The sequence below is a fragment of the Marmota flaviventris genome, chromosome 6 (assembly GCF_047511675.1).
Source record: "Marmota flaviventris isolate mMarFla1 chromosome 6, mMarFla1.hap1, whole genome shotgun sequence".
NCBI classification, from domain to species: Eukaryota; Metazoa; Chordata; class Mammalia; order Rodentia; family Sciuridae; genus Marmota; species Marmota flaviventris.
In genome coordinates this window covers 104,720,271-104,746,521 of record NC_092503.1, presented here as the reverse complement: position 1 = coordinate 104,746,521, position 26,251 = coordinate 104,720,271, and the positions used below count along the sequence as shown (strand labels likewise).

General features: G+C 33.9%; 3 protein-coding genes across 5 annotated transcripts in view; 2 read left to right on the top strand and 1 right to left on the bottom strand.

The window, feature by feature from the left end:
* The window catches only part of Mmut (methylmalonyl-CoA mutase), a 33,336-nt gene extending 31,638 nt beyond the window's left edge, over positions 1-1,698 (bottom strand). Inside the window, exon 1 of the mRNA XM_027938275.2 lies at positions 1,574-1,698. The gene's annotated coding sequence lies outside the window, so the exon portion shown is untranslated. The remainder of the gene's footprint in view (positions 1-1,573) is intronic.
* Positions 1,699-1,835: 137 nt separating this feature from the next.
* Positions 1,836-22,419, top strand: Cenpq (centromere protein Q). 3 transcript variants are annotated; one of them, XM_027938242.2, is made up of 10 exons: positions 1,836-1,931; positions 2,099-2,268; positions 8,954-9,058; positions 11,286-11,340; positions 12,647-12,767; positions 13,352-13,420; positions 15,779-15,908; positions 19,574-19,693; positions 20,217-20,294; positions 21,081-22,419. In XM_027938242.2, the coding sequence occupies exons 3-10, from the start codon at positions 8,960-8,962 to the stop codon at positions 21,210-21,212; spliced, it is 804 nt and encodes a 267-aa protein (XP_027794043.1). In that variant the 5' UTR covers positions 1,836-1,931; positions 2,099-2,268; positions 8,954-8,959; the 3' UTR covers positions 21,213-22,419. The 3 variants fall into 3 exon arrangements, with proteins under 3 accessions (XP_027794043.1, XP_071469425.1, XP_071469426.1); XM_071613324.1 differs by lacking the exon at positions 2,099-2,268; XM_071613325.1 differs by lacking the exons at positions 1,836-1,931; positions 2,099-2,268 and having other exon boundaries at positions 8,959-9,058; positions 12,676-12,767.
* On the top strand, positions 9,375-10,570 carry LOC114108214 (ubiquitin-conjugating enzyme E2 D3). The gene has a single exon (XM_027955847.2). The coding sequence runs from the start codon at positions 9,527-9,529 to the stop codon at positions 9,968-9,970; it is 444 nt and encodes a 147-aa protein (XP_027811648.1). The 5' UTR covers positions 9,375-9,526; the 3' UTR covers positions 9,971-10,570.
* Positions 22,420-26,251: the final 3,832 nt, after the last annotated feature.

The window sequence follows — 26,251 nt, the reverse complement described above, 5'->3', positions numbered from 1 at the left end:
AATAAAAATTAATTTTTATATCAAAAGTGGCTACTTATGGTAGCTAGTACAGAAAGGGAGCTAGAGGGAACCCATTGAGGTGATAGTCTTGAACTGAATGCCAATTACTTAGATGTATTGCATTTGTGTAAATTTATTAAACTGTGAAACTATAAAGTATGTGCTTTCTGTAAGTATACAAAAATAAATAAAAAATTAAAACTAGGTTATGTATAGATTCTTTTTTTTTTTTTTGAAAAAAAAAAGTAGACAAGCTCATAAAGAATCAGGGTACATCTTTGTAAATGCAATACACTCAAATAGGTAAAAAGTCCTTAGGACAAAGTCTAAACATAAATAACATAAAAACAACTCTCATAAGTTTTAAAGGTATTATGGTTTTTATTTTATTAAACCTGGGGGTCCTTGTCATCCATCTTTTTGCAAGCTACCCTTGTATTTACTAGCTTAAAAGATTAATGAGAAAAATTAAGAAGCTATAACTGAACCATTCCTGTAGCAATAATATAAAAGGTAATTTGATAACTGAGACTAAATTGAAGATGGAAAGTACCACATCTATTTCACACAAAATACTCTGAACCTTTCTTCAACCTGGACAAATGACAGGAGAGAGCCCTGTAAAACAGAAACTTCCTGAAAACCAAATGGCAAATTGGGAAGGTTGGAAATTTTTTAAAATAAGAACATAACCACTATTGATGGCAATAGGACTTCTGAATTTTCTTAGAAGATGCAACAGGAAAGGCTTCAAGCATTCAGAGAAGCAACATGCAAAACAAATATGATGATTAGAATGGGTTAAATAGAGGTGATAAAATTCTTCCTCTCACCTTCAGAAAATATACGTAGGAAAAAAACTCTGAACCAAACCATTTTCAAGTTTGACTGTTCATGTGGGTACCTAAAGAAAGGCTAGCTACCTCCCATGTTCAGGCATTTTGGATTAGAGATGTAAGTTAATATTAGCAACTAAGGACGTGCAAATTAATATTAGCATAAAGAATTCATTAAATACAAATTATACTGCGTTAAATCAAGTGGCTTAAAACCTTGCACGCTTCAAGCTTCTAAAAGACCTCTTTCTAGACAAAGCCAAGAGCAAGTAAATATTTTACACTTTGCCTATTTAGACCTGTTTTTCCTATTCCATCTCTCACTCCTAACCCAACTACGTTTTGTCTCATCGCCTTTTTGGAAAAACTCTAATAACATGAGCCGGAGACTAGAAGGAAGGCTGCCATGGAGCCGGGGGGCAACCCCTCTGGAATCATAGGAAAAATGAGCTCTGCTTAATAGGTACTCCTGTGGCCCGAGATGACAGCGACATTGTTCCTGAACTGAAGAGCACCTTTGCAGTGGTGCCTCCAAATACCCAAGGACCTGAATGAACATTTAACCCTGAGAAGAAAGAAAGTCGAGGAAAGTGCTATCCTTTCCAGTAGGAAGGAAAACAAAAAGAAGGACAGGACAGAGTAGAAGAGAAAAAGGGGTAGAGCAGAGACGAGCTAGAAAAATGAAAATGGAAGTATCTGAAAGCCTGACGGGCTCCCAGGTGCAGAGCTCTACTCACTGGCGGACTTGCTGCTGACAGCTCTGTGGGAAAGGGCCGCAGACCCCACGCACACCGCCCCCGCCCCTCACTTGCCAAGAGGTCAACACATCTGTAAGTCCCGGCAACAGTGCAAGCGCGAACGCCTCCTAGGCCAATCAGGGAGCCGAGGCTGACACCGCCCTCTGCCAGGCCAATCAAATCACACGTTCTGCGAGCGCGCTTCTGATGACGTCAGGAGCAGGCCTGGACGACCGCCTTCTACTGCAAGCATTTCCGCTTTCTTCTCACGTTATTCCGGGTCTCCGGCTTTTGATTATTTGGGCGCGAAGTAGTCTGAGCACAAGTTCCAGAGAGACTGAAGAAGAATCAGTCAGTGGTGAGTCGTGAATCCAGGTTAAGGGATGAGTTTTGTAGCCAACGCGTTTATAGCAAACTCCGAGATTTCTGTTTGACGAGCGAGGCGGTTTTTCAAGGGGAAATGTCCGATGTCCCAAAAGGTCTGCACTCAGGAGCCGAAGGCTGAGGTATTTGTTTTTTCTCCAGGGCGCGAAGCTGCGCACCGTCCTCACTGTGGTCATCCTCCTTGGCCACATTCCTGAAGCTCTGCGCAGTCGGTGGTGAACGAAGTGCAGCTTTAGAGAGCAGTGTCCGTGTTTCTTCAGGCACCCTCTTGTGCCCTCTGGGTTGAGCACCCTGATTTGAGCTTCAGCAAGGTGATGGAGAAACCAGACTACGTGGGATACCTCCCTCTTTGGTGTACAGTCCGACTGCAAACTCTCCTTGGTGCCTTGTTTCTTTCTACTCCTACCTTACACTGTGAAAGCCTCGCTGAAGGTTTCCTGCCGTCGACACCAGTTACATTCCCTCTGACCTGCCATTGCTTTTGCCGATTTCTCTTAAATACTTCATTCATTCATTCTTCTTCTGGCTAAATATTTCAAAGTGTAATTCAAATAATGGTTTCTTTAAATACTGTGTATTCCTACATGTACACGGAATCAAATTTGAGGTATTCATTCAGTCATATCTCTTTCATAGCAGTTACCACATGATAGATAGGAATTGCCATATCTGTTTCTAGTCACTATGACAAGGCTATGGTTTCCTGTGGATCCAGAAACAGGACAAAATTTCTGTTTCTTTTTATATACACCACAGTTATCCCAATATGATAGAAATGACTTTTGTTTATTGAGTTCTTACTGTGACCCAAGTATTGTTCTATACACTTTATATGTTCTGTAATAAATCATTTTAGCCCCTCAGACACCTCTGATGTTAGTACTCTTATTAAGCTATTTTACTAATACAGTAACTGAATTAATTATTTCAAAGCTATATAGCTTGTTAAGTGGCAGAGCTAGGATTTGCAGCCTGGACAATTTATTTATCCTCATCCCTGGCTTACTCTTAACCACCATAGCAGTGGTTATCAACATAGGGCAGTTTTGCACCAGGGGAAATTTCACAATGTATGGAGACATTTTTGGTTTTCACTCTTTGTGAGTGGGTGGATTCTAGCTTCTGAAGCATGATGACAAGGAATACTTCTAAATATCTACAGTGCACAGGATAGCCTCCTACAACAACAACTCCAAAAATTATCCCATACAAAATATTAATAATGCTGAGGTTTAGAAACCTTTTATGCTGTGTTTTATGACCTCAAGTAAGTATTAAAACAATTATTTCTAAAATCTTGACAAAGGACTGATTTTTTTTAAAAAAATCTTGTCATGCACAACTGATACTTTTGTAAAATACAATTTAAAATTAATTATTATTCAAACCCATAGACTGTACAACATCAGTAATGGACTGTAATCTAAATTATGGATTTGGGTTCATATGACAAGGTAGTTTGTTGTAGCAGCTCCAGTACTATGGTGTTAGATGTTGATGGGGGAAATTGGAGTGGATTGGCATAGGCAGAGGCTATATGGGAACTCCCTATATTTACTGCTCAGTTTCACTGTAAAACTATAATTGGTCTAAAAATAAAGTCCACTCTTTAAATATTACACCAGAAAAATGAGATTCAAAAAACAAGGTCAATTATTTTATGATTAGACTTGACATACATAAAATTACTTTTTCATATTGTTATGGAAACTTTTATTATGCTCAATTTCTTTTTGTAGTTTTTATTAGAGCATTATAACTTATACATAATGGTGGGACTCATTGTGACATATTCATAAATGCACATAACATACTTCGATCAATCTCATTTCCCTGTATCTCCCCTTTCCCTACTGCCTCTACTCTACTTGTCTCCATTGTATTTTTTTAATTAGGGCATTATAAGTATACATAAAAGTGAGGATGATTGTGTATATTCATATATGGACAGAGTGTAATTTGGTCAGTTTCATTCTACAGTACCTCCTCTTTCCCTCCTCCCTTTGAATCTCCTTTCTTACTCTATTAGTCTCCCTTTTATTGTCATGGGATCACTTTTTTTTTCCATCTGTTTTCCACATATAAGAAAAAGAATTCAATCCTTGACTTTCTGAATCTGGCTTACTTCACTTAATATAATATTTTCCAGTTCCATCCATTTACCAACAAAGGGTATAGTTTCATTCTTTATGGCTGAGTAAAACTCTATTGTGTGTGTGTATATATATATATATATATATATATATATATATATATATATATATACACACCACATTTTCTTGAACTATTCATCTTTTGACAGACATCTAGGCTAGTTCCATAAGTTGGCTATTGTGAAATACACTGCTATAAACATATGCATGTGTGTATCACCATAGTATACTGATTTTAATTATTTTGCATAAATACCAAGTAGTGGAATAGCTGTGTCATAGGATCATTCCACTGCTAGTTTTTTGAAGAATCTATACTGATTTCCACAGTGGATGTTCTAAATTTTAGTCCCATTAACAATATGAGGCTTTTTCCTTACACTCTTACAAGAATTTATTATTTGTATTCTTTCTCTCTCTCTCTTTTTTTTTTTTTTTTTTTTTGGCACTAGGGATTGAACTTAGTGTCACTAAACCACTGAGCCACATCCCCATCCCTATTGTATTTTATTTAGAGATAGGGTCTCACTGAGTTGCTTAGCACCTCGTCATTGCTAAAGCTGGGTTTGAACTCACAATCCTGTCTCAGCCTACTGAGCTGCTGGGATTACAGGCATATGCCACTGCACCCCACTATTATTGTATTGTTGATGTTTGTTGTTCTATCTGAGGTGAAACAAAATTGCAGTATAGTTTTGTTTGCATTTCCTTATTGCTAAGCATATTGAACATTTTTTTTCATATATTTCTTGGCCATTTGTATTTCTTCTTTTGAGAAATGTCTATATAGATTGTTTGCCCATTTGTTGATAGGGTTATTCTGTTTTGTTTTTGTTTTTTAATGTTAAGTGGTTTTTGTTCTGTGTATATTCTGGATATTAATCTGTTGAAAGAATAGTTGGTAAAGATTTTTCTCCCATTCAGTAGACTCTCTCTACGCTCTTGGTTTCCTTTTCTATGCAGAAGCTTTAATGTGATACCATCCCACTTGTCCATTCTTGGTTTCATTTCTTGAGCTTTAGGAGTCTCATTAAGGAAGTCTGTGCCTGTGCCTATATGCTGGAGTGCTGGAGTATTGACCTTTTGTTTTCTTCTATCAGTTGTAAAATATATGGTCTAATATTCAGGTCTTTGACCCACTTTCAGTTGTTTGTTGTGCAGGGTGAGAGGGATCTAGTTTTATTCTTTGCCAATGAATATCCTATTTTCCCAGCACCATTTGTTTAAATGACTATCCTTACTCTCACATATGTTTTTGACTCCCTTGCCAAAGATCAGATAAGTGTATCTATGTGGATTTGTCTCTGTGTTTTCTGTTCTATTCTATTGATTTACATGTCTGTTTTTATGCCAGTACCATACCTTTTTTGTTACTCTAGCTGTGTAGTATAATATGAGATCAGGTGTTTTGATGTTTCCAGCCTTATTCTTATTGTTCATAATTGCTTTGACTATTATTAATCTTTTATTCTTTCATGTAAATTTTAGGACTTTTTTCTAGTTGTGTGAAAAATGTATTTGATATTTTGATGGTATAACACAGGGTCATGTGAGTGCTGGAGGGTTCTTGTCTCATGCACCCAAAGAATGAAGTACACAATGATGAGGGTGAGAATTCAGTAGCAGATTTATTAGAAGCAAGCAAGGAAAGCTCCTACAGCATGGGAGGGGTCCCAAAGAGGGACTGCCTAGGAGTATTTATACTGCTTTGATGAAGAACCAACCTTTCAATGGAAAGTTCCCCTTTGGTTGTTCTCTTTCTCTGTCTCAATTGAAGGTGCACAACTTTAATTTCTTATTCCCATAATGGGATTATTTAATGTGTTTGTTTACCTGAATTTATCTGTACTTGTTCCTTAAAACAAAAGAATTGCTTGGGTTCAAAACAACTTAATGAGGTTAACTAATGTTAGGGTAGTCAAGGAAACTTGGGGCAACAACAGAATGTATGGGTATCTAAGCATGAGTGGGGTCTTCTACTCAGACAACCAAAAATAAAAACAAAAAAATCAAGCTTTAACCTAGGGTTTTAATCTGGGGTTATGGTCCTGCCTCAGTGGGAATGCATTGAATATGTGGATTGCTTTTATAATATGACCATTTTAAAAATGTTAATTCTGCCTATCCAAGAACATGGATGGTCTTTCCATATTCTAATGTCTTCTTCAATTTCTTCCTTTAACGTGCATGCAGTGGTGCATGCCTGTAATCCTAGCAAAGCAGGAGACTAAGGCAGGAGACTAAGGCAGGAGGATCCAGGTTCCATGCTGGCCTGAGCAACCTAGTGAGAGTAAAATCAACAAGAACAACAAAAACTGGGGAGCTAGGGATGTGGCTCAGAGGTAGAATGATTCAGGGTTTGATTCTCAGTTGCCCTAGGGGAATGTACGGGGGAGTGGCCTATAATTTTCATTATAGAGGTCTTTTAACCAAATCTAAATTTGGTTAGATTTGCGGGGGGCAGGTAAGTTCATTATTGCTGTATAGAAAAGCTATTGATTTTTGTATATTGCTACTTTGCTCAATTCAGCTCTGGAAGTCTGGTGGAGTTTTTTGGATCTTCTATGTGTAGTATCATATCATCTACAAATAGATAAGCTGATTTCTTCTTTTCCTATTTATATCCCTTTAATTTCCTTCTTGGTCTTAATTATTCATTACTAAAATTTCAAGTACTATATTGAATAGGAGTGGTAAGAGTACATTGAATACCTATACTTAAAAAAATCCCAAATAAACAATCAGTTGTTACATTTCAAGGCCCTAGGGGAAAAAAAAACTAATTCCAACTGGAAATAATTAAGATCAGACCCAAAATTAATGAAATAAAGAATAGAAAACAATAGAAAGGATAAGTGTAACATATAGTTGGTTCTTTGAAAAGACATATAAGATGTATATATCCTGGTGAATTAACCAAGAGAGACAGAACACCCAAATCAATTAAAGATGAAAAAGGAGATATCACCATAGACATAGCTGAAATCCAGAAGATCTTCAGAGACTAATTTGAACATAAACATTTCAATAATTTGGAAAATTTAGAAGATACTGACAAATTTCTAGTCTCATGACTTACCCATATTGAGCTAGGAAGATAGAGAAAACCTCAACAGACCAAAACACAAGCAGCAAAATTGAAGTGGTAATAAAAAGCCTTCCAACAAGAAAAACTCAGGACCAAATGGATTCTCAGCTGGATTCTACAATATCTTTAAAGAACTTGTGCCAGTACACTCCAAAGTATTTCCATGAAATAGAAAGGAAGGGAACCCTCCCAAATCCATTCTATGAACACAGTATCACGCTGATAACAAAATCAGATAAGGATACATCAAGGAAGGAAAACTAGACCAAAATCCCTGATGAATGTAGATGCATATATCCTTAGTAAAGATTAGCTGTCCACATTTAAAAGCACATTAAGAATATTGTACAACATGATTAAGTTGTTTTCATTCAGATATGCAAGGTTGGGTCAATATATGTAAACCAATAAATATAATCTATAACATAAATGTAATTGAGGACTGAAGTTGCATACATGATCATTTTAATAGATGCAGAAAAAGCCTTTGATGGTATTCATCACCAATTCGTGTTAAAAAACGGTGTAGAACTAGAACAAGAAGGAACTTCATCAAAAGTGCTGTGTATATGATAAACCCAAAGCTAGCATCATAATGAATGGAGAAAAACAAAGCATTACCTCTGAAGTTATTCTCAATTTCTGTATTTAAAGGAATTGCACCAATTTGAGAATCAAATTTAGAATAGTGCTGAATTACATATTATTGGGTAAAGAATGTTAAGAGAAAGTGAATAACATCCAAACTGTAAGTGTAAAATGAGAGAGGACATAAGAGCCCATAAACTTTGGAATAAATGAAGTAGCATTTTTAGGTAGGTTTTGGGAAGAAGATGGCTCATAATCTGAGAGGATAGGTAAGATAGGGGAGAGAGCAGCTCAGGCAAAGGGACAGTGTGTACATGAATGGCAGAATTACCAGTAGGAGAGAAGTATGTTTAGAAAAGGAATGGTGAGTACTTTATATATCCAGTATATGTACCTATAAACAATATATGCATATATATATGTGTGTGTGTGTGTATACATATTTCCTTGTGTACTATACCTAACTTGTAACCTATTTACTCCTGTGGTCTAGCATAAGAATACGTAACTCATTCCTCTATCAGAAATGACTTTGGTGATAAAGGGCTATTAGGGAAAAGGAATTGTTCTGAGTATTCTCATTGACATCACCATTCCCATGTGTATTTTGTAGTTGGTATACTTTTGTACTCTTGTTAAAATGTACATAGTGTATTTAAATGTGACTTAAATCCTTATAAGTGTCAGGCTGTCACATTAATATCCACAAATATTCATTGATAATATAATCGTAAAAATTATCTCCTCCCATCTTTTCCATAAATTGAACAATGGGAAAACCCATTACTTAAAATCAGAAGATATTATTCTTTGATCTGACATTTTCTGTCTCTTTATAATTTTTTGATATTAACATGGAGATAACGTATGGAGGATAGGAGGTGAAAGATGCAAAAGCATTTTTAAATTATTTTTAAAGCCATAAAAATTGAAACAATTTCAAAAAATGAAATTGAATTAGATCTCCTGATACAAAAATGCCAAATTATTTGTTTTAAAATGTTTAAATGTATTAAAAACATATAATACTCTTCCTAAAACTTATTTAAATTATTATTTTTAAAGAAGGAAAAATTATAACAAAACTTTGTGTAGGCTTTAGCATTTTTCAGTGTTCTTTTCATTTTTACACACTTTTTAAAACATTGTTACTCTTTTACTATGTAGATCGAGATGCCTGGTAAAGCAAATGCTTCTAAGAAGTCTCAACAGTTGAAAAGAAGTTCAAAAAGAAAAATCGATAATGAGGAACTGGAATTGTCTGAGAAACAGGTAATGAAAATATCAGGTCTCACCATTTAGTACTCTTTTGATTAGGAACATCATCTCTTGTATTTGAGAAAAATGTTTGAAGTCTGAGGATCAGACTTCGTACAAATTATAAAATTCATCTCATAGTCTGGAAACTTTTCTAACATTTAGGAAGTTGTCAAATAAAAATTGTTACTTACTTCCAAATCTAAAAATAAACATTGACCATAGAATTCTTGGAGGAAGAAGGATCCCTGGGGGTATTGCTAAGATGTTTAAATGCAAAGGTTAGATTGCAGAGCTGCAGCTCCGGTTAGCCGGCCACGAGGTTCTCGCGAGACCCGCCTCCTCAATACCAAGCGCCTGTGTCTGGCACAGCGGTGTGAGACGAAGAGACAATCCTTCCCCGCCGCCCGGATAATCAAGAGTTTTGGCCGGACCTTTGAGCACACACCGAGATAGTGAGGAGCCAGACGAAAAGCACAGACTATGGCGCTGAAACGGATTAATAAGGAACTTAGTGATTTGGCCCGTGACCCTCCAGCACAATGTTCTGCAGGTCCAGTTGGGGATGATATGTTTCATTGGCAAGCCACAATTATGGGACCTAATGACAGCCCATATCAAGGTGGTGTATTCTTTTTGACAATTCATTTTCCTACAGACTACCCCTTCAAACCACCTAAGGTTGCATTTACAACAAGAATTTATCATCCAAATATTAACAGTAATGGCAGCATTTGTCTTGATATTCTAAGATCACAATGGTCTCCTGCTTTAACTATTTCTAAAGTTCTTTTATCCATTTGTTCACTGCTATGTGATCCAAACCCAGATGACCCTTTAGTGCCAGAGATTGCACGGATCTATAAAACAGACAGAGATAAGTACAACAGAATATCTCGGGAATGGACTCAGAAGTATGCCATGTGATGCTACCTTAAAGTCAGAATAACCTGCATTATAGCTGGAATAAACTTTAAATTACTGTTCCTTTTTTGATTTTTCTTATCCGGCTGCTCCCCTATCAGACCTCATCTTTTTTAATTTTATTTTTTGTTTACCTCCCTCCATTCATTCACATGCTCATTTGAGAAGACTTAAGTTCTTCCAGCTTTGGACAATAACTGCTTTTAGAAACTGTAAAGTAGTTACAAGAGAACAGTTGCCCAAGATTCAGAATTTTTTTAAAAAATGGAGCATGTGTATTATGTGGCCAATGTCTTCACTCTAACTTGGTTATGAGACTAAACCATTCCTCACTGCTCTAACATGCTGAAGAAATCATCTGAGGGGGAGGGAGATGGATGCTCAGTTGTCACATCAAAGGAAGCAGCATTATTCTAGCAGCATCCATTTTGTTTAAACCTTCCACTGTTAGAGATTTGAGGTTACATGTTATACTTTATGCTCATAACTGATGTGGCTGGAGAATTGGTATTGAATTTATAGCATCAGCAGAACAGAAAATGTGATGTATTTTATGCATGTCAATAAAGGAATGACCTGTTCTTGTTCTACAGAGAATGGAAATTGGAAGTCAAACACCCTTTGTATTCCAAAATAGGGTCTCAAAACATTTTGTAATTTTCATTTAAATTGTTAGGAGGCTTGGAGCTATTAGTTAATCTATCTTCCAATACACTGTTTAATATAGCACTGAATAAATGATGCAAGTTGTCAATGGATGAGTGATCAACTAATAGCTCTGCTAGTAATTGATTTATTTTTCTTCAATAAAGTTGCATAAACCAAAAAAAAATAAATAAATAAATAAATGCAAAGGTTAGGAATAAAGTCTATGCATTCTTATCACATTTCTATGTTAAAAGACAAGAGTCTGTCTTTTAGTGTAGATTTTTATTAGCATAGAGAGAAAATAGTTTGGGGGGAAATTTATAATTCTAACTAAATTTGCCCCCCCCCCCTTTTTTTTGTACCAGGGATTGAATACAGTGGTGCTTAGCTACTTAGCCACAGCCTTTTTTTTTTTTTTTTTTTGAGACAGTGTCTCACTAACTAGCCATCCTCCTATCTCAGCCTGCCTGGAATTACAGGCATATATCTAGCAGCCCTTCCCTATTAAAGAATACATGAATTGATCAAAATTTTTTTTTCTGTGGAAACAATACCAGCAACTTTTTTTCTACCCACAAGAGGGTATATGAATCCTCTTCAATATATATGACAAATCTATTGTTACGATGATATTTATCTGTTGTTTAATTCTGTGTGTGTTTCCTTTTAGGTTAGAAACACAGGAAAAAGAAATAAAAATCATCCAAAGAATTTGTCTTCTGAAGGTATTCCTTGCCTATATCTTATCTACTGTGTGACTTTTTCAAGCCGTGAACAAATTTTCAGCGTCTTGTTTATAGATTCTGCAAAAGCTAAAGATAATAATAAATCCTGAAATTCAGATTTTTGTAAGATATGTTTATTATTTTGGTCAACTGAAATTTTACTGTATATCTCCAACAAAATACCATCTAGGCTTCTATGCAACTAAGTTGATAGGACTAGAGAAAAATCATATCACAATCTGAATTATTACTGATCTATGAATAGAGACAAACCTACTTATTTCTCTTCAAGACAAATATGCTTTATGTTCTATCACTACTGTATAACTGTATAGATTAGTTTTGAACCACTAAGTTTGTTTGGAATAATTAGTTTGAAGTTGTTGTTTTCTTAAACATTGCGTCTTTTTTTCCTTGTGTGTGTGTTGGGGGGTGGTGGTAGGGATCGAACCCAGGGCCTCACATATGCCAGGCAAGTGCTGTAGCACTGAGGCACATCCTCAGCCCCATTGAACATCATTTCTTCATTGGTATGATTTGTGTCTTTCCTCCCCAAAGATGAGGTTCTGGTTTTATACTTCCATAGGGCACAGTCCTTTTTTCTTTTGTAATGCTCTGCACATCTGTAATTTTTTAACATTGTTTTTCTTCAAACGGATATTTACGGGAGCCAATACTATGTATTCTTGTTTATTCCTTATAAGTACAACGTAATCCATACTGAACATCTATTTGTGGTTCCATTAGTCTGTTTTGTTCCAGTTCCCATCCAGTATTTGGTAGAAATCATTTTCTTGTCTTAGTGAAGTTCTTAAGGAATTCAAGTCATTTCTGAGTACCAAGCTGTAATAATTATAGCTTAGTTCTTCAATTAAAATTATTTGAGCTGGGCACGGTGGTGCACGCCTGTAATCCCAGTGGCTCAGGAGGCTGAGACAAGGAGGACCGTGGGTTCAAAGCCAGTCTCTGCAATGGTGAGGCACTTAGCAACTCAGTGAGACCCTGTCTCTGAATAAAATACAAAATAGGCCTGGGGATGTGGTTCAGTGGTTAAGTGCTCCTGAGTTCAATCCCTAGTATATTTGAAGTTTGTATTCCAATATTAGTGTTTCAGTTAACATAATAGTAGGCAAAAAAAAAAACCCTCATATTTAACACCTTGCACATTATAGCTATGTAATAAAAGTGAATTTTTTTTGTTTTCATAATTCCCTTAACGTTTTTAGATTTTAGAAAAAGTAATTTTTAAGTAAAAACAAGCAAGCTTTCTGAATTGATCAAAGTCTTCTTCTATTATCAATAACAGAACAAATAAAACATACTAATCTAAAACAGATAAAGATAGCATCCAACAAGAGAAAAACCTGGCAACTTCTTTCAAACAGTACCAGAGAGCATTTGCAAACTATGATAGAATCAGTAATAATGTGAGTATACAATTTTTCCTTTTAACTCATTTGGTTCCTACTTATTTGTTTCCTATAGACATTTTTAAAAATATCACTATATGTTAAAGTGATGGATTCCTTTTCTGTTTCAGAAGAAGATAAATTTAATACCTTATGAGAGCATTAACCTTCTGCAAAAAGTCTTCTTTAATTTTTGAAACTTAGGATTCTGTCAGTAAAATAAAAGTCTAGTCTTTGTGGCCTTATCTGCTTTCTGTAAAAATTTTAATTTGTTCTGTCAATAAGGATGCTGGAAGAAATTGAGTTCAAAGTGATTCTTTCTATGGAAGCTACAATGCTACTGGGGATACAAAGAAATCAAGACAGAATTCTGCTATTGTAGAGCTAAATTCTATCAGAAGAGTGAGACACAAAAATTCTTATAATACAATGATTTTTAAAATTGCATTATACTTTGGTTTAAAACATATTTAATATAAAAGGAAAAGTGATTGATTCTGCCTGTCTAGTGAAGAGGAGCACTAGAGAGGATTCAGAGAGAAAAAGTACACATATTCATTTGTGTTTTAAATAAATATTTATTTAAAATATTTTTTTCCTAGAGCAATTTTGAGTAACAAAATTAAAGAAAAGGAACAAATACAATGTCATCTCAACTACCTGAAGATAAGGTAATATAGTTATGCAACTAAAAAATGACTAATTTTTTAAAGTCTGATTTTGTTTCTGTTGCTAAAATTGACATTTATGAAATGTAAGTTGTTTTTTTTTTTTTTAATAAAGTACACAGCTTGGAAATATGTGTTCTCACCTAAACTGCTGCTGCATGTGTTACTGAAATAATTTCAGTTTCAGAGAATTTATATAAAATACCAGAGAATCACAAAACTCTTATTGCCATGTTTCATTGTCCTGTGTCAAAATTTGAAAAATATTTCAACTTTAACTTCTTTAGACTTCATTTTTAACAATTTGAAGTTAACAATTCACTATTGTATTTTTAACCGTTTTCTGTGGTTTTTCCTCTACTTCATATTGTGTTACCCTATTTGCACAAGGAGCAGGTATAATTTTCCAAGTTATTTTTGCTCTTTATGTTGTGACAAGTCATTAACAGGTTTCTTTTCAAGTGTTCTTAAAAACCACACCACTGCCCATGATTTTCAGTGATTACTTTTTTCTAGTATTAGCACAACTATTCTTTTCATAAAATCATGTTTTATATCTCAGTTTCAGGTTAGCCCAGAAATGTCTGTGAACTAGTTTTTTATCTCCTATGAGTCCTTTGAGCACAAATTCTATTTCCTTTTCTTTAGTTTTCAATCCATAGTAGCAAAATAGAGTGGGATAGAATGGGGTAGGTGAGGGTAGGAGTTTGTTAAAAGAAATTGAACAGATTAAAGAAGGACTACTGGAAGCAAGCTTATAAGCTTCATAAAGATATAATGGCCACTATTAAAGAACAAGGAGGATACCAAAAAAAATTAATGAATAGAAGTATAATAAAACCAGCTATATAAACTCATAAGACAGTGACAACCGTGATGACGCATACCTATAATCCCTGCAGCTTGGGAGGCTGAAGTAGGAGGATCACGAGTTCTAGACCCAGCCTCAGCAGTGTAGTTAGACCTTAAACAACTTAGTGAGACCACGTCTCAAAATAAAAAAAAAAATTTTAAAGGGCTGGGGATATGACTTAGTGGTTGAGTTCCCCTGGGTTTAACCTCTAGTACCAAAAAAAAAAAAATTTTTTTTAACTATATAAGACAAACAGTGTTGCTTAGCATATGAATGACAATATCATAGTACATAATAATTGATGTCAGAGTATCAGAAAAGATGAAATTATATTCAACAGATAGGCAGTTCTCTTCATGTAGCTATGGAGATATATATTTCAAAGCCTGCCTATTTTCTTTACATTTTTACTTTCACAACTCACTTTCTTTAGTTACCAAAGTAATCATCCCATGATATTCTTACTTCTGACACAACAGAGTGCAGCATTAGAATCTAAACCAGGTCCTAATTAGAAATCTGAATAAATATTTTTATAGCAGCATTTCTCAAAGCGTATTTGAAACACTTGTTTTTAAAGATATTCTATGAATAAAAATAATCTGTGACAAATTATATTTGGGTATATTAACATAATAATCTCTACAGTAAATAAATGTATTTCATTTTGTTTAACTTAGCATCTGCCAAATTGATATTTACTACAGGAACCTATTTTCACATATTAGTCTTGTTTCTGCTTTTCTCTGCATGCTATCTCCATTCTTTTAGTTCTTTTTAGCTATCAGTTGTTCTCTCTAGATTAAAAACGTAAACATACAGCTCCCTATAGTATACATCTTTCAGCTTTATTAAAAAAAAAAAAAAACAGGAGAAAAAATACTTTTATCCCCTTACTTCAGTTAGAAAATTCTGGGATATAGTCTCAGACCCAGCTTAGGTAATGCGCTTCTTGGTGTTCAATTAACTTTGTGGTAAAAACTCTCATGTATGATTAATGTAAATTGACTAGTAGACTCTCTTAACCCAATAATTCACAATTAGTAATAGACTTATGTGCCATCATAGTTTAAAAAACATATATAGGGGCTGGGGCTGTGGTTCAGCGCAGAGTGCTCGTGTAGGACGTGCGAGGCACTGGGTTCGATCCTCAGCACCACATAAAAATAAATAAATAAAGATATTGTGTCCAACTTCAACTAAAAAAAAAAATTTTTAAAGAAACATATATAGGTAATAAAAGGAAAATTTGATTTTAAAATACATGTAAGTTGTTAAGTGTGTAAAATAAAAAGTGTTCTTTTGGTGAACAGCCATGATCTGAGATAATTCTTCATAAATTTTACCAGAACTTTTTTGGGGAAGGAGGGACAGGAGTTTCTACCATAGTTTAGCCATTGTTGGTAGAAGAATGTTATAGCCTTTATGAATATCAGGACGGAAAAAAAGAGAGAGAGAGAACTGTTTGAAAACAAAAATAAACAATAATATTTTATTCTATTCTTAAGATTACTACAGTTGTGTGAAACCATGAAAGTCCCTCCCAGAAAGCTGAAATATTTAACTAATGTTTCAAATCTACTGAAAATGGAAAAGGCACAAGAAACAGCTAATGAAGAAGGTCTGGCATTATTGCAGGTATGGAATTTGAATAGAGAATCCATAATTAGAAGGTTAGGGGGAAGAGAAAGAGACTTTAAAAAATATTTTTAAGAATTACCATAATATTTTTCCAGTAATAAATACTGGATTTGGGGTCTCTGAAGTTGAAATGTTTCTGATATAATTGTGGTGAAGTAATAGTCCTATTTTTGTTGTTGTTGTTTTCTATCAAACTGTTTTAATATAACTGTCCTAATATTTTTAATTATAAAGTTATAGGAATTCATCACTAGATGCCATAGAATCTCAAACATTAGTTTCATCCTGTATATGGCAAGAAGATATAATCATTATATTATTGTTATCATAACTTAAGTGTATTGAGGGCTTTCTATATAGTTATATCTCTTAATCCTCACAGTAAGTTAGAGTCTAACCTTAATTATCTCATTTTACAAATGGGAAATAAAATACATACATTATTATTTCTAATGGAACCTTAAAACAAACTGCTTCAAGTTGAGATGCTAATCTCATCGGTCTGACTTTAGAGCTTGATGCTTAATCATTATGCTATATTGCTTCTTAATAGGAAATAACCTTAGCCATCTTGGTGAACTTTAAGAATTTTAATTTGTGGATATATGAACAAATAAGAACCTTAAAGAAGTTTATCAATTAATTATAAAAACTAAAACAATTTGGACCAAGTATTCTTAAACATTTTTTTAGTTTTTTTTTTTTTTTTTTGTAGTTGTAGATGGACCGAATGCCTTTATTGTATTTGTTTGTTTTTATGTGGTGCTGAGGATGGAACTCAGTCCCTCATGCATGGTAGGCAAGCGCTCTGCCACTAAGCTACAGTCCCAGTCCTCCTCAAACATTTGAAGTAGTTTGTAGATGTGGTGATTAGGTCTTTGTTAGCAATTCTGATTGCAAGGTAGTAGAGGTAGTAGTGCTTTATGCAAACAATATATCCCCAAGAATTTCTAGCATTTTTCACAATTCTCAAGTAATTCATTCCAGCCTTCCATAGTTTTAAGAATTTAGTGGAAGAGATAGGAGCCACAGATCTAAATATATTATAAATAAATAGGGTTTTTTTTTGTTTTTGTTTTGGTGGTTGCCTCATTTATTCCTAGTGTAATACTACCTTTAGTTTCTACCCCCAGTGTTACTACTTTATCAGGGTGTCTTTTTAGTATTGGCACCACCTCCACCACTTAATAAACACTGAGATGATATCAGTTAGGTTATCTTTTTAAGATTCTAGTGAGGGCTGGGATTGTGGCTCAGTGGTACAGCGCTTGCCTAGCACGGGTGGGACCCGGGTTTGATCCTCAGCACCACATAAAAATAAAAACATGTTGTGTCCACCGAAAAACTAAAAATAAAAATATTAAAAAAAAAAGATTCTAGTGAATAATAGTGGTGAATGTTATTTTAATATTTAATATATCCACAAATCAATTAAAAATATTCAGAAGTAGTAAGCAATAGTGTGATTTTTATAATACGAGGAAACATTTCTGTTTTACAGTTAAAATAATACATCCATGTGACAGAAACAAATACCATCTAAGACTTGTGGTAGTCAGTTACTCAATGAAAGCACTACTGGTGTTTTGGGCAGAGTTTATTTACATAAGATGGTCTTCAAATTAGTAGTTTTTAAACTGCTTGTATACATTAGTTTTCTCTTGTGTTTCTTACTTGGAAACATTGCTTTTTCCCTCTACAGCCTAGAGTTATTGTTAGTAATTTTCTGAAAGCCTGTTAATAGTAACACAAGTTTTACTCCTATATAACATGATTGATTATTGTGCTCTTAATGATGATGCTAAGGAAAAGGAAACTCTGAACAAAGTCTCATATTCTGGGAAGATAACATTAAAACTGCTGAGGCATTGTTTTTTTAATCTCCAGATCTTTCATAACAATGGAGCGATAGGGTTTCAAAATCAGCATAAACAGATGTTGAAAATGAGGAACAAAAATAGCATTCCTATAGACAATTTTTAAAAAGCATGCCAAAAGGACAAGGGCACAAAACAGAAGAACACTAACCTAATATCTCAACTGAGTTGAAAGAAATTGAAAAAATGATAGAAGGTGTGGGAAAAAAATATCGTAAATCAGTGTTAAAACTACTAATAAATGAAGTTACAGAATTCAGGAAAGAATTAGATATTTAGGTAAATAGTTTGCATTTGCAAGTTAAATTAGCAGAAACACTAAAGCAAATAGACTGAACAGATCATGTGTATGATTAAAAAGAAGATAAACTGAGAAAACAATTTAAATCATAAAAAAAATGTTTTTTAAAGGAATTGAAAAAGAATGACAAAATTTTGATGAAGAAACAGCATGAGAATGATAATAATACTCAAAGAAGATAGGCAAAACAATGCTACAAAAAAAATTTTTAAATTTTTAATGAAAACTTTTAATCCTTATTATAGGTAACTTTTTTCTTTGTGAGACCCTGTCTTAAAAAAGGGGATGGGCATGGGCTAGGAATGTTGCCTAGTGGTTAAGCACCTCTGAGTTCAATCCCTGGTGCAAAAAAAAAAAACAAGAATTAAAGTCTTCCTCTGTGGAGTTTGCATTCTAGTGAGTTAAATTCAGTCTCAACATTTTAGACACTCAAGGATTGGCACACTTGTCCTGTAACAGGCCAGGCAATAAACAAGTTAGATTTTGTGGAACACATATTTTCCCTGTTGCATATTCTTTTGGTTTGGTTTTTAACTCTCATTTAAAAATGTAAAAGCCATTTATAATTCTTGAAGTTTATTAAAGCTGTAATTGGCAGTTACCAATACCTGCAGGTGCACTTTTAAGAAAATAGCCATTTAGAATTTATATTTTACATAAATATTATATTTCTTGAAGAATACTGCTATAATTGCCAGCAATAATTCTGCTTCCAGTATTTGCAGAATAATATCGATGTAGCATTGGCTATATTACTGAACAGTATTAAGAGTTATTACCTCTGAATATTTTCTTTAAGATCTATTTAATTGTTCTCTAACTCCCAGAAGCATTGCTGTCATTAACTCTTGCTAGGAATTTCAGTACAGTACTTAATACTCTTTAGAATTCTGGAAGCTAACTAATTCTATACTTGGCCTACAACCAGCACATTCCTTTGTTTTTTCCCATACTCATTTTATTCATGTCTGTGGGAAACTGTCACTATTTTTTATTACTATCCCAGCTCTAATGACTAGTATTGCCTTCTTTGACAAACTAAAATAGCAGACATGCAAATGTTCCTAACTAAATGAAAAAACTTTAAAATTAGTTTCTCTGTTACTTGAAGTTATATCATACGCAAGGAAGGCTGCTGTATGTGCTCATTATCAGTCCTTGGACTCACATTTGGGTCTTCAAGGATCTCTGATACTAGCAGCTTTGGTAAGTTTTTAAAGAAGCATTCATGGACATAGAGTATATCTCCTTATTCCAGTGAAATTCATTTTCCTTATAAGGCATTATTACATTGGCAAAACAGCTTTCTAGGAAGTCAGTTTTTTGAAAGAAACAGAAAAATTCAGTATTTTCTTCCCAAACTGTCTTAATATATGAGGTATTTAAGACTATCTGTATATGTATATGCATATATAAACATAGATAATGGAGTTAATTTGATAACATTTAATTTAAATATTAATTGTTTTTTCTTTCTGATTCAGGAAGAAATAGATAAAATGGTAGAGACCACAGAATCAATGACTGAAAATATTCATAGACTAAAGAACAAAATTCAAATTGTGGCACATGAAGTAGAAGAAGAGGAGGAGAAGGTAAAACAGGTAATTGCTTAAAAATATGTTGCTGAAAAAGAATGAAATTATGATATTTGCTGGTAAATGGATGGAAATGGAGAAGAATATCATGCTAAGTGAAATAAGCCAAACTCAGAAACTAAAAGATCAAATATTTCCTCTAATATGTGAAAGCTAGAGTAAAATAAAGGAAAGGGGGGAGGAGAGGATAGGATAACATAAAGAACCAATTGAATATAAATTAATAGATGAGTAAAAGGAAGTCTAGTAGAGTAAAGGAAGAAAAATGGGAGAGAAGAGGGTGGAGTAGAGGAAAAGGGGGAGAGAAAAGGGGGCTCATGAACTGAGATTAGTTCCCATGTGTGTATGTCAGGATGAACCCAACTACTTCATGTAACTGTAAAGTTCTAATAAAAAAAGAAAAAATTATATTGCTGGAATTTAGATATAATTTTTAATGCTTAAATTTTAATAAGATAACTTTGGAGAATAATAAGATGGTCAATATCTATATTTTCAAATAATGTCTAGTTTTCTGTTTCTATGTTAGATGCTTCAAATGGATTGTAGTGGGGTACTCTCTCTTCCAGAACTTTCTCAGAACAGTCTTAAAGCACCCACACTTCACGTAAGTACCCATTTACCCTACTGACTGTACCACCAATTATGCATTCCATATATGTAAAATTATATCCTATTCCTTCCTTTAAACAAATCTAATCCTGAGAAAAACGGGCAAATCACTTATCTCATTTGACTGTATAGTTTGAACATATCTCCTTGTTGGTTCATATACTTCTGTCATTCTTTTGGGGGGTGGGAGGTACTGGGGATTGAACTCAAGGGTACTTGACCACTGAGCTACATCCCCATCCCTATTTTGTATTTTATTTAGAGACAAGGTCTCACTGAGGTGCTTAGCACCTCGCCTTTGCTAAGTTGGCTTTGAACTCGCAATCCTCCTGCCTCAGCCTCCAAGCTGCTGGGATTACAGGCATGATCCACCATGCCTTGCTAGATCTCTCATTCTTGTCCATAGCTTGTTGGTAACATTTCATTGCATGGCTATACCAAGATATAATTGTGATGAAAATAAATAACTTTTGTGTTACAGATGATGCTATACATACGCAAGCGTACACACACACACTATTATAACTGTAGAATACATTTTGAGAAATAAATTTTAACAGTTGTTTTTATTTTATTTTGTTGTTTTCCTATCCATAATCCACCAATGGTGAGAGGAGCAGGAATAGGGAAAGGGAAAGATAGATTTGAAAGATGAATAGTCATGAGTTGACAAGTGGTGATTTGGGTGGTGGGTACTTGACAGTATTATACTGTTCTCTCTAAATAACAGGCATTTTTCATAAGAAAATATTAAGAACTGATTACACCATTTTACCTACAGAAAGAAATTTTGATGCTAATTCCAAACCAAAATGCTCTTCTAAAGGACTTGGATGTTCTTCACAATTCATCCCATATGAAGAACTTGTCAATGTTCATCGAAGAAGCCTATAAGAAACTAGATGCCTCTTAAAGAGTTTTTTTTTTAGATTGTTTCATATTAATTTAATGTTTATGACTTTGTAAAACTGTTAACTTATGATTGTATTACAGAGGCCAAAGCCTAAAATCACTTAAAATTAGCATCTAATGTAGTACTGAAAACTCTGTTTAGAGCAGCTGCTAAATCTAGAAGATCACTATTTATATTGTTGTATCTTGCAGTTATTTGCCTAAACACATAAAATAAGAATAGTCATGACCTAATGATTTATAATGACTGTATGAAGCTCATTTATTGGTTAGCATATAATTGTCATATCGTGACTTCTTATATGTAAAGTGTTTATGTATAGTGCCTAATGAATAATTATGTAAGTATTTGCTGTCACTCATTCTTTAGCTGATAGCTTGTATTTTTTTTTTTTTTTTTTTTTTGTCTAGTCACCTGGAACTTGAGAAATTCCCAAATGCCTTCACTTTTATCTAACTCACAAACTTTTTGTGGAGTGATTAAGATTTGCCAGGTATCTTTAACTTTAAAAGTAACATCAAATTTTATTTCTTTGGTTGGTTAAGGAGTAGATGTTGAATATTTATTTTCTGCCTTCATCAAAGCATACTTTTATTTTTAAAAATTATTATTAAACAGGAACCTAAGCACATTTAGACCTTAAAACAAAAATCAACCAAAAAACTGTTTTGGGAAAGCTGAGTGTATAAGAACTGACTGCCAAAGGTAAACTATACTGAAACCTAAGAAGGCAGTAGACAAATTCAGGATTATATAAAATGCAGTTTATTAAAGACTGTGGAGAATCCCTTCACCCTACGGCAGGAGGAAGGTATCTCACAGTCAACCAAAATGCACCTTGGCTTTCTCAAATACTGTTAACATGTCAAAAGTCAGTTAAGAGACAGTTCAGGTGTTAGTGTCCCACACAAATGCTTAGCTGACTAACAATGAATTTGCTTATTGTACAGAGTTTGGAATACATGGTCACCATGGTGACCACCAGAGTCTCCTGGTGACCAGATGATGCTTACTACTAAGGTGGCTATTGTCATTTCAAACTGGACCCCCACAAATCCCTTTCTTATAAACTTGTCCTTATTATGTAGTAAGCTTATTTGTGTCAATAAGTGATTACTATAAATATATGAAAAAACTTTCCTAAGCCATACTGTATATTGTCTCAGTTCTTTTATCTGTTTGTAAAATAAATTAACTACCATTTGTTTTTCTGTCTGAGAATCTTTTTCTTAGTTTATTTAGAAGATGCCATAATTCTGTTAATATCTTCCAGGCAGAGACCACCAGGAACACATCTGTAGTTAAGCAGGTTGAGGTTAATGTTAATTGTAATGAGCACAACCGCACATCTTTGGGATCCTGAAACACCTTGTTAAAGGATCAAACACAATTTCCTCTTAGGAAGTAATGGTAAGGAGGATCAGTAATGGATTTTAAAGGGGAAGAAAGTCTTCAGGAAAGGAAGCTGGCAAAGCAACTAAAAGTAAAATTCTGCCGAAGGAAGAAAATTTGGTTTAAATTTTTTGAGAGAGACGATGGATGTGTTACAGACTTTAGTGTAATGTAATCATTTAAAATTCTTTATATGAGCCCTTGGATTTGCCCAACTCTTAGTTGTGCATATCTAGCAAATAGGCTTTGTTTAATACGAGGCACCTGTGCTGGAACCTAAAATTAAGGGATTTACTTTTATTTGGTTGGATAGAATTTCTTGGCATTCTCTGTTTACCAAAAAACGCAGTTGCACCTGTCAAAATTAATTAGTATTTGAATGGTTTGCATTGGCTTAGTTTCTAAGCATAAGACTAAATCCACTCGTGTTTCATTTATCAAGAAATATTCAGAGAAAGGAAAAAATGAAAGCAAGAACAAACACATTTCTCAATTGGGCTTTAGCATGTCTAAAGGGACTGAGCCTGTTTTGTGTTCTAACTAGCTTTTCTTATTAAAAGTTGCTTCTATTGAATGTATTTCTTTACTTCTAAACCATGGCAGAACCGCTTTCTCTTGGTTGGTCTAAGTATTTGTTTCCCTTGTTAACTTCTGTTACAGGGCTATGAATGTGTTGTAACAACCATAAACAAAGATGGTTATATGTTTTAAAATTGTACAGAGAGAAAGATAATGTTTTTTAAATTCATAAAACCACTATAGAGTGGTTCATTTCATTTAAAAACAAATGTGCTTTGGCCTATTTCATCCCATTTTTGCTCCCAAAGAGATTTTTTAAATTAATAATGCAAATTTCAAGTGGGACAAGAGGGCTATATAATAAAAACAATGATAAAAATGGCTGGTGTTTATTGAGTGCCTGCTGAATGCCAGGAATTGTTCTAAGTCCATTACATGTATACATGTATTTATACCGATGTTAATTACAATCTTTAATCCCCTATGGGATTAAACCTCAGTAGTCACTATTTTCTCCAGCAGATGAAGAAACTGAGGCACAGAAAGGTTAATTAACTGTTTTTAAGATCACACAATTAGTAAGAGATTGAACTAGGAAGTGAAAAAAAATAATTGACACTTAAGAATTTTCTACTAAGCTACACATAGAAGGGGCTACTGAATCTAATGAGTAAATTCTACTAAAGAAAAAAAATCATGTATTTTGGGAGTATAATGATAATTTGTTATTACTGGGTTTATTGTTACTTGAGTTTACCTAAGAAAATACCTTTAAATTTATCTGACATTGGCAACCTTCATTTACCTCCTTTGTTTTTTTTTCCTTTTAATCTCAGAATTAAAAATTCAATTTATCCCAGTTAGTCTATCTCAAATTTAATTTCCTTCAACCAAAGCAGTTTTCCTGGGAAAGTACATTTTGTCTTTTTTATTATTTTTCCTTCAAGCAAAGAGGAGCTATTCTTATTATTTTTGATGTTTAATAGAGAACAAAGAACTTTCAAAAAGATTGGAAGTTTGTTTTGGATGCATGTGGAATCAGGATGTAATCTAAACTTAGAGAAATTATTTTATGTTTCAGAGTCCATAAATAATCCTACCCTCCCTAAATTTATTAGTTTTCCCTAGGATATTGTACTTCATACCATAACATTTCTTTTCTGTAAATAACAGCTTCTATTCAAATTTTAAATCTGTTTTACTATTAACATTTAGGAAAAAAATAAGTTCTCTAGGAGTACAAACAGGAAAATGTGTTGCCCTCAGTAACATGTTTTTTTAAAAATTAAAAATTGTGAATACACCAAGGTTAAAAAACACTTATTTTGATCCATAATTGATATTTAAAACAATTTTTCCAGTCACTTTTAACTACCAACTGCCCAGTGTATTACTAGTGTCTTCTAGTAGAGAATGTCTATTAATTTTATGAAACATAAAGATAGTGAAGAACATCCTCCCATGTGACCACATTCAAATTGAACCACTCTCCATATGCTGAAGAGACATTTGTATGACTTACCATTCCAAAACTTAGGTATTGCCATGTGTGCTGAGATATCCAAGCAAATACTTGTGCTGGGTTTAAGATTGCAGCCATTTTAGGAAAAGTAAACTTTCTCAAAGAATAAGGTGAAGGAATTAAAATTTACAAAATTACTCAATTCCACAAGTATCCTGTCCAGAGATTTTTTTCCCTTGCAGCTTTGAAAGTTTAGGGCAGCAAAATCATTTTGTCAGGTAAAAATACCTCAAAGATCAGTACCTCTATATCACTTTCTTATTCCTCATTTGCTTGTATCACATTCCATATTTATCCTCTTCCATGAGATCCTGATGAATAGATAGTTGTATGGTGTCTTAAAAATATTCATCTCCAAATCAAGATTACTGTTCCCTTGCTTTTAAACCGTTAAGATTAAATGGGATAGAAAGAGGTAGAACAAAAGTACTTACATTCTGTTTGAGATGATTGTCACCTTACGAAGATCATAAGCCCTCCCCTTCTACAGGTGTGGGGTTTTTTTCCCTCCCTCTTTCCACTAATTAGGGAAATAGCCTTAAGTATAAATTTACCATTTATACAGGAGGAGCTACTGCACTGATACACAGCTAAGAGATTTCAGTTTCAGACTGAACTCTCAATAGCAGGTAAGCTTTTTTCCCCCCGCTACTAAAATAGTAAAATCATTAGGTTATAATTTGTAGCGAAGAACGGGAGAAATAGAGATGAAGTCCACCTTATGCAGAAAGAATAAGTACATTTTGTTTTGTTGGTTTGTATTTTCTTTTTAAATTTCTTGATATGAGGACAATGAGTGTTATGAAATATGAAACTGCATTGTGATTTGGGTACAACTAGAGTAATAGAGAGTAATCTCTCAGAATCAAAAGCCTTTATAATATAAAAAAATAATTACGAACATTGAATTGTGAGTGATTAAAAAGAAAAGTTTTTCCTAAAAGACCCACCATTGTATTGTAAATGCTGTATCATACCATAAAAACAGATCTAATGTTTATGATTAATATTAATCAAAAGCATTTCAGGTACTTGCTCTAATGAACACTTCAAATGCTCCAAAGAATCTTCAGTTCCTAAAACTGATATGCATATGACCATTTTTCTTGACAAAGACTTTCAATTCATGAGTCTGTTTTTGGTAAGCATTAGGTTAAAGGAGTTACAAACATTGACCTTTCAATTCTAGAACACATACTGATTATGGGGAACCTGTGTTGAGCGGGAGGGTATGACATGGTGATCTTGTCGGTTTCAGAGTTCATAATTGTCATTATGACTTTTTAATATAATTCAAAAATGTGTAAAAATGTTTTCTCCATCTGTGAAGATTTCTGCATTCTGTTTGTGTCATTAAAAAAAAAAGATCTTTGTATTTAGTGACATAATCCCATAAATGTGTCACTGTTTACTGAAGGCATATTTTCAAATGTTAACTGTAGTGTCTTTTATGTGAACCCATGGGAGAAATGTCTCTTGTTTTAATTTGTCACCCTGAGTAATTTGTTTGTGAGTTGCAAGAGCTTAGTCTAGGGGGGTAGATTAATGCCTGATCAAGGAGGGTTTTGATTATTAAAAATTTGGAGAACTGGACTTTAGAGATGGC